Source organism: Coregonus lavaretus (genome assembly GCF_964263955.1).
Source record: "Coregonus lavaretus genome assembly, chromosome: 2".
NCBI classification, from domain to species: domain Eukaryota; kingdom Metazoa; phylum Chordata; class Actinopteri; order Salmoniformes; family Salmonidae; genus Coregonus; species Coregonus lavaretus.
The window spans coordinates 15,297,316-15,306,768 of record NC_139989.1 but is presented as its reverse complement, the minus strand read 5'-3'; the positions used below and the strand labels follow the sequence as shown (position 1 = coordinate 15,306,768).

The window sequence follows — 9,453 nt, the reverse complement described above, 5'->3', positions numbered from 1 at the left end:
GCTTTTCCAACAGTCTTGAAGGAGTTCCCACATACGCTGAGCACTTGTTGGCTGCTTTTCCTTCACTCTGCGGTCCGACTCATCCCAAACCATCTCAATTCGTTGGAGGTAGGGGGATTGTGGAGGCCAGGTCATCTGATGCAGCACTCCATCACTCTCCTTCTTGGTAAAATAGTCCTTATACAGCCTGGAGGTGTGTTGGGTCATTGTCCTGTTGAAAACAAATTATAGTGCCACTAAGCCCAAACCAGATGGGATGGTGTATCGCTGCAGAATGCTGCGGTAGCCATGCTGGTTAAGTGTGCCTTGAATTCTAAACAAATCACAGACAGTGTAACCAGCAAAGCACCCCCACACCATAACACATCCTCCTCCATGCTTTACGGTGGGAAATACACATGCGGAGATCATCCGTTCACCCACACCGCATCTCACAAAGACACGGCGGTTGGAACCAAAAATCCCAAATTTGGACTCCAGACCAAAGGACACATTTCCACCGGTCTAATGTCCATTGCTTGTGTTTCTTGATCCAAGCAAGTCTTTTCTTCTTATTTCTTTCCTTTAGTAGTGGTTTCTTTGCAGCAATTCGACCATGAATTTCTGATTCACACAGTCTCCTCTGAACAGTGTATGTTGAGATGTGTCTGAGAAGATGGCTGCCGTTTTACAGCCCTCTAACCAATTGTACTATTATCTGTGTTTATTCGCGTTATTTGTAATGTATTATGTACATAATATTTCTGCCACCGTCTCTTATGACCAAAAAGAGCTTCTGGATATAAGGACAGCTATTACTCACCTCGTATTGGACGAAGATTTTTTCTTCGAGTCGGACGCAAAGGATATTCTACAGACACCCGACAAGGCCCAAATCCACGTCATTCGCATGAGAAAGAGACAGATATCGTGGACGTAGGTCGGGGTGCCTTGTAAGGATCCGACGGTGAGCGAGTAAACTGCCTCTTCCATCAAGCCTTTTAGCCAATTTTCAATCATTTGAAAATAAATTGGACGACATAAGATTAAGGTTATCCTACCAACGGGACATTAAAAACGGTAATATCTTATGTTTCACTGAGTCGTGGCTGAATGACGACATGGATAACATTTGGCAAATCTGACCATAACTCTATCCTCCTGATTCCTGCTTATAAGCAAAAACTAAAGCAGGAAGCACCAGTGACTCAGTTAATAAGGAAGTGGTCAGATGACGCAGATGCTAAGCTACAGGACTGTTTTGCTATCACAGACTGGAATATGTTCCGGGATTCTTCCGATAGCATTGAGGAGTACACCACATCAGTCACTAGCTTCATCAATAAGTACATCGATGACGTCGTCCTCACAGTGACCATACGTACATACCCCAACCAGAAGCCATGGATTACAGAAAACATCCGCACTGAGCTAAAGGGTAGAGCTGCCGCTTTCAAGAAGCGGGACTCTAACCTGGACACCTATAAGAAATCCCGCTATGCCCTCTGACGAACCATCAAACAGGCTCTGATGCACGTCGGATGTGGCAGGGCTTGAAAACTATTACAGACTACAAAGGGAAGCACAGCCGCGAGCTGCCCAGTGACACAAGCCTACCAGACAAGCTAAATCACTTCTATGCTCGCTTCGAGGCAAGCAACACTGAAGCATGCATGAGAGCATCAGCTGTTCCAGATGACTATGTGATCACGCTCTCCATAGCCGATGTGAGTAAGACTTTTAATCAGGTCAACATTCACAAGGCCGCAGGGCCAGACGGATTACCAGGACATTTTACATTTTACATTTTAGTCATTTAGCAGACGCTCTTATCCAGAGCAACTTACAGTTAGTGAGTGCATACATTATTTTTTGATTTTTCATACTGGCCCCCCGTGGGAATCGAACCCACAACCCTGGCGTTGCAAACACCATGTTCTACCAACTGAGCTACATCCCTGCCGGCCATTCCCTCCCCTACCCAGGACATGTGCGCTGACCAACTGGCAAGAGTCTTCACTGACATTTTCAACATGTCCCTGACTGAGTCTGTAATATCAACATGGCTGGTCATGGCTCACATCAACACCATTATCCAAGAAACCCTAAACCCACTCCAATTTGCATACCGCCCCAACAGATCCACAGATGATGCAATATCTATTGCACGCCACACTGCCCTTTCCCACCTGGACAAGAGGAACACCTACGTGAGAATGCTATTCATTGACTACAGCTCAGCGTTCAACACCATAGTACCCTCAAAGCTCATCACTAAGCTAAGGACCCTGGGACTAAACACCTCCCTCTGCAACTTGATCCTGGATTTCCTGACGGGCCTCCCCCAGGTGGTAAGGGTAGGTAACAACACATCTGCCACGCTGATCCTCAACACGGGGGCCCCTCAGGGGTGCGTGCTCAGTCCCCTCCTGTACTCCCTGTTCACCCATGACTGCATGGCCAGGCACGACTCCAACACCATCATTAAGTTTTCCGACGACACAACAGTGGTAGGCCTGATCACCGACAACGATGAGACCGCCTATAGGGAGGAGGTCAGAGACCTGGCCGTGTGGTGCCAGGATAACAACCTCTCCCTCAACGTGATCAAGACAAAGGAGATGATTGTGGACTACAGGAAAAAAAGAGGACTGAGCACGCCCCCATTCTCATCGACGGGGCTCTAGTGGAACAGGTTGAGAGCTTCAAGTTCCTTGGTGTCCACATCACCAACAAACTATCATGGTCCAAACACACCAAGACAGTCGTGAAGAGGGCACGACAAAGCCTATTCCCTCTCAAAAGACTGAAAAGATTTGGCATGGGTCCTCAGATCCTCAGAAAGTTCTACAGCTGCACCATCGAGAGCATCCTGACTGGTTGCATCACCGCCTGGTATGGCAACTGCTCGGCCTCCGACCACAAGGTACTACAGAGGGTAGTGCGTACGGCCCAGTACATCACTGGGCCCAAGCTTCCTGCCATCCAGGACCCCTATAGCAGGCGGTGTCAGAGAAAGGTCCTAAAAATTGTCAAAGACTCCAGCCACCCGTGTCATAGACTGTTCTCTCTGCTACCGCACGGCAAGCGGTACCAGAGCACCAAGTCTAGCTCCAAAAGGCTTCTTAACAGCTTCTACCCCCAAGCCATAAGACTCCTGAACAGCTAATCATGACTACCCAGACTATTTGCATTGCCCCCCACCCAACCCCCACCCCCTCTTTTACGCTGCTGCTACTGTGTTTATTATCTATGCATAGTCACTTTAACTCTACCCACATGTACATATTACCTCAATTACCTTGACTAACCGGTACCCCCTGTATATAGCCTCCCTACTGTTATTTTATTTTACTGCTGCTATTTTTTTATTTTATTTTTTTACTTATCTATTTTTTACTTAACATTATTTTCTTAAAACTGCATTGTTGGTTAAGGGCTTGTAAGTACAGTGAGGGAAAAAAGTATTTGATCCCCTGCTGATTTTGTACGTTTGCCCACTGACAAAGACATGATCAGTCTATAATTTTTAATGGTAGGTTTATTTGAACAGTGAGAGACATTTCCCTCATTAAAATGCAAATCAATTTATAACATTTTTGACATGCGTTTTTCTGGATTTTTGTTGTTGTTATTCTGTCTCTCACTGTTCAAATAAACCTACCATTAAAATTATAAACTGATAATTTCTTTGTCAGTGGGCAAACGTACAAAATCAGCAGGGGATCAAATACTTTTTTCCCTCATTGTAATAACCAGAACTGATTTATTTCATGTTCTCCTTAACACATTCCAATCAACTACTCTCTACAGTGTCTTCAGCCCAACTCTCCTATACATCATTGAACTTTTTCCCGCCCTTGCATCTCGTAATTCAATCACTTCAATGCAAGAACGGAAACCCCATTGTCGTTTGTTTATTCAAATAACTCAACTCCTGCATACAAATCCCATTGGCTATTTGCAACCATTTAAAATCTAAACTCATTAACACATAATACATGTCTCAATACACCACAATTACTATGCTGAATTAATTATACTAGCCTTCCTAATAATACTATGGCGAACATAGCCTACAGTACAGTTACTATAGATAAACTATGCATAGACAGGCAATAGATCACGTGACCAGCGCCAAACGTAAAGTAGGGTCATTTGGCCATTGAGGCAGTGCGTCGCAGTAGAGGTATTCGCGTGGTAGCATACTGTCCCAAATGCCGACTCCTAAAATAGAACTCCGAGCACGACGGTGTTGAAGGCAGTAGGCTATGCCACTGGCACAACATAAACAAAAACAAACCCCTTTTGAACGCCGATTTCACAGTTGACTTAACGAGGAGTAACCATGGAGCATGAAGAATCGCACCGTTTTCCAAGGAAAAAGCGAAGGACTCGCCTCTGCCTAATCATGGGTCTATGTGCAGTATTTTCACTGGTCGTTATCCTCGCTATTTCTCTGGGAGTAGCGCTCAGTCACAGACTGTCCAGCCCATCGAGTGAAAGCCTAAAAAAAACTATTATTGACAAATGTGAAGCATTTATACAGAACAACAAATCTTCAAGGTGAGACACTTTTATTTGATTTATTTTGCATATTTATTTATATTTTTAGCATATTGTTAAAAGTAACTCAAACTTCAGGTTAACTAATTTTGCAGCAGTTTATTCAATTTCCATTGCCATAGTTGAATATAATTAAATGTAGACTCAAGTGTATTCATGATGTAGCCTCCCTGTCTGTATGTGAACCTGCATTGCTTAATGGCACAGGTGGTTGTGCATTTACCCTTGTAACAACAGGGTGGCTAGCTTGTTTAAGGTCTGCTCTGATACTCTCTCACGGTTACCCCTCTTCCTATAATACACATCAAGACAGCTTAACACAATGAGCGAACAGTTAAAACAGTTTAGTTTTCTCCTATTCAATAACCGTTTCACAGGGAGCTATTCCTTCCTCAATCAATGATTGGCCATATTTTTATTTCTAGATAATGCTGTAATACTATTCTTGATAATTCCTGTGATTGTTCCAGTGCAAATGACTGTCAAAAGATATGGAGTGCATTTGAGCAAGCATTCGTGGGGAAGGACCCATGTAATGTACCGATGGAGGCCTATGACCTCCTTATCCATACTGTGATCCAGGATCCTGTCTGTAACAGGGTGAGATACTCACACACGCTCGCTCACACATGCACACACACACCACTCAAATATATTCATATGTTTTGTTTCATTGACAGCTGCAAGTAAAACATTTTTAACTTTTTTTACATTTCATTGCACCACCAGATGTTGTTCTGGAGCAAAACCAAGAAAATAGTGCATGACTTCACAGAGAAGACAGATTGCTTCCTGACCCTTGAGGACACACTAGTCGGCTTCGTCATGAATGGACTGACCTGGTGTGGCAAGGAGGAGAGCAACGGTAAGGCTCAAATGGAGCTACATACCATCAGTCTGTACATAACACAGTGATAGCCATAAACATGTCAAGTATATTGTGCTATGTCAGATCTACCGGTCAAAAGTTTTAGAACACCTACTCATTCAAGGGTTTTTCTTTATTTTTACTATTTTCTACATTGTAGAATAATAGTGAAGACATCCAAACTATGAAATAACACAAGGAATCATGTAGTAACCAAAAAAGTGTTAAACAAATAAAACAATTTTTTATATTTGAGATTCTTCAAATAGCCACCCTTTGCCTTGATGACAGCTTTGCACACTCTTGGCATTCTCTCAACCAGCTTCATGAGGTAGTCACCTGGAATGCATTTCAATTAACAGGTGTGCTTTGTTAATTTGTGGAATTTCTTTCCTTCTTAATGCGTTTGAGCCAGTCAGTTGTGTTGTGACAAGGTAGGGGTGGTATACAGAAGATAGCCCTATTTGGTAAAAGACCAAGTCCATATTATGGCAAGAACAGCTCAAATAAGCAAAGAGAAATGACAGTCCATCATTACTTTAAGACATAAAGGTCAGTCATTACGGAAAATGTCAAGAACTTTTAACGTTTCTTCAAGTGCAGTCGCAAAAACCATCAAACGCTATGATGAAACTGGCTCTCATGAGGACCACCACAGGAATGGAAGACCCAGAGTTACTTCTCCTGCAGAGGATAAGTTCATTAGAGTTTACCAGCCTCTGAAATGGCAGCCAAAATAAATGCTTCACAGAGTTCAAGTAACAGACATCTCAACATCAACTGTTCTGTGTGAATCAGGCCTTCATGGTTGAATTGCTGCAAAGAAACCACTACTAAAGGACACCAATCAGAAGAGACTTGCTTGGGCCAAGAAACACGGTCTGGAGTCCAAATTGTAGATTTTTGGTTCCAACCACCGTGTCTTTGTGAGATGCAGAGTATGTGAACGGATGATCTCCGCATGTGTGGTTCCCACCGTGAAGTATGGAGGAAGTGTGATGGTGTGGTGGTGCTTTGCTGGTGACGCTGTCAGTGATTTATTTAAAATTCAAGGCACACTTAACCAGCATGGCTACCACAGTATTCTGCAGCGATACGCCATCCCATCTAGTTTTTCAACAGGACAATGACCCAACACACCTCCAGGCTGTGTAAGGGCTATTTGACCAAGAAGGAGAGTGATGGAGTGCTGCATTAGATGACCTGGCCTCCACAATCACCTTACCTCAACCAAATTGAGATGGTTTGGGATGAGTCGGACCGCAGAGTGAAGGAAAAGCAACCAACAAGTGCTCAGCATATGTGGGAACTCCTTCAAGACCGTTGGAAAAGCATTCCAGGTGAAGCTGGTTGAGAGAATGCCAAAAGTGTGCAAAGGTGTCATCAAGGCAAAGGGTGGCTATTTGAAGAATCTCAAATATAAAATATTTTTTGGTTACTACATGATTCTATATGTGTTATTTCATAGTTTATGTCTTCACTATTATTCTATAATGTAGAAAATAGTAAAAATAAAGAAAACCCCTTGAATGAGTAGGTGTTCTAAAACTTATGACCGGTAGTGTACAGTGGGGGAAAAAAGTATTTAGTCAGCCACCAATTGTGCAAGTTCTCCCACTTAAAAAGATGAGAGGCCTGTAATTTTCATCATAGGTACACGTCAACTATGACAGACAAATTGAGAATTTTCTTCTCCAGAAAATCACATAAGTATTTGGTCACCTACAAACAAGCAAGATTTCTGGCTCTCACAGACCTGTAACTTCTTCTTTAAGAGGCTCCTCTGTCCTCCACTCGTTACATGTATTAATGGCACCTGTTTGAACTTGTTATCAGTATAAAAGACACCTGTCCACAACCTCAAACAGTCACACTCCAAACTCTACTATGGCCAAGACCAAAGAGCTGTCAAAGGACACCAGAAACAAAATTGTAGACCTGCACCAGGCTGGGAAGACTGAATCTGCAATAGGTAAGCAGCTTGGTTTGAAGAAATCAACTGTGGGAGCAATTATTAGGAAATGGAAGACATACAAGACCACTGATAATCTCCCTCGATCTGGGGCTCCACGCAAGATCTCACCCCGTGGGGTCAAAATGATCACAAGAACGGTGAGCAAAAATCCCAGAACCACACGGGGGGACCTAGTGAATGACCTGCAGAGAGCTGGGAACAAAGTAACAAAGCCTACCATCAGTAACACACTACGCCGCCAGGGACTCAAATCCTGCAGTGCCAGACGTGTCCCCCTGCTTAAGCCAGTACATGTCCAGGCCCGTCTGCAGTTTTGCTAGAGTGCATTTGGATGATCCAGAAGAGGATTGGGAGAATGTCATATGGTCAGATAAAACCAAAATAGAACTTTTTGGTAAAAACTCAACTCGTCGTGTTTGGAGGACAAAGAATGCTGAGTTGCATCCAAAGAACACCATACCTACTGTGAAGCATGGGGGTGGAAACATCATGCTTTGGGGCTGTCTTTCTGCAAAGGGACCAGGACGACTGATCCGTATAAAGGAAAGAATGAATGGGGCCATGTATCGTGAGATTTTGAGTGAAAACCTCCTTCCATCAGCAAGGGCATTGAAGATGAAACGTGGCTGGGTCTTTCAGCATGGCAATGATCCCAAACACACCGCCCGGGCAACGAAGGAGTGGCTTTCTTAAGAAGCATTTCAAGGTCCTGGAGTGGCCTAGCCAGTCTCCAGATCTCAACCCCATAGAAAATCTTTGGAGGGAGTTGAAAGTCCGTGTTGCCCAGCGACAGCCCCAAAACATCACTGCTCTAGAGGAGATCTGCATGGAGGAATGGGCCAAAATACCAGCAACAGTGTGTGAAAACCTTGTGAAGACTTACAGAAAACGTTTGACCTGTGTCATTGCCAACAAAGGGTATATAACAAAGTATTGAGAAACTTTTGTTATTGACCAAATACTTCTTTTCCACCATAATTTGCAAATAAATTCATTGTGATCCTACAAAAATCCTACAAATAGTTGACGTGTACCTATGATGAAAATTACAGGCCTCTCTCATCTTTTTAAGTGGGAGAACTTGCACAATTGGTGGCTGACTAAATACTTTTTTCCCCCACTGTATGTGTAATCTAAGAAATGACAGCTAATAGACCATACATGTACAGTATAAACCACTAATTTACTGGTTGTTTTAGGATGCATCCCAAATGGCAATCTATTCCATGTATAGTGCACACCTCCACTCCCCTCTGTAAGTATTTGGACAGTGAAGCAAAATTATTAAATTTGGCTGTATACTCCAGCATTTTGGATTTGAGATCAAATGTTTCATATGAGGCGAAGGTACAGAATGTTACCTTTTATTAGAGGGTATTTTCATACATTTCTGTTTTACCTAGGCCCCTCATTTGAAGAAGTCATAAGTATTTGGACAAATTCCCTTAGGATATTAAAGTAGTCAAAAGTTTCGTATTTGGTCCCATATTCCTAGCACGCAATGACTACATCAAGCTTGTGACTCTACAAACTCGTTGGATGCATTTGCGGTTTGTTTTGGTTGTGTTTTGGGTTAAGTTTTACCCAATATGAACTGAATGGTGGATGATGAGTGGAGTAATTTTCCTTCTAAGTGAGTATATCAGATGTTTTTGACCACTTCTAAATGTATCCTGATAATACCACGATCAAGAAAAATCATGAATGAATAATGATTATTGAGAAAGTTACAGAGGCTACAACAAAACATGCTAACCTCTCAACATTACAAATAACAGAGGTTAGCCTTTTTGGGGGGGTATACATTTACATTTACATTTTAGTCATTTAGCAGACGCTCTTATCCAGAGCGACTTACAGGAGCAATTAGGGTTAAGTGCCTTGCTCAAGGGCACATCGACAGATTTTTCACCTAGTCGGCTCGGGGATTAGAACCAGCGACCTTTCGGTTACTGGCACAACGCTCTTAACCACTAAACTACCTGCCGCCCCATGATCTTTGTCCCTCTAACATTCTCACTCATCATTATTCACAATCGGCTTCCTATTTCGCAACAAAGCCTCC

The 9,453-nt window shown here is 43.0% G+C and overlaps 1 protein-coding gene across 1 annotated transcript in view; it reads left to right on the top strand.

The window, feature by feature from the left end:
- The first annotated feature begins 4,146 nt into the window (after nucleotides 1-4,146).
- LOC311143298 (ADP-ribosyl cyclase/cyclic ADP-ribose hydrolase 1-like) overlaps nucleotides 4,147-9,453 on the top strand; it is a 44,663-nt gene continuing 39,356 nt past the window's right edge. The window contains exons 1-3 of the mRNA XM_084179126.1: nucleotides 4,147-4,545; nucleotides 5,016-5,145; nucleotides 5,275-5,410. Of these exons, the coding sequence (XP_084035252.1) occupies nucleotides 4,328-4,545; nucleotides 5,016-5,145; nucleotides 5,275-5,410 (484 nt within the window). The 5' untranslated portion in view covers nucleotides 4,147-4,327. The remainder of the gene's footprint in view (nucleotides 4,546-5,015; nucleotides 5,146-5,274; nucleotides 5,411-9,453) is intronic.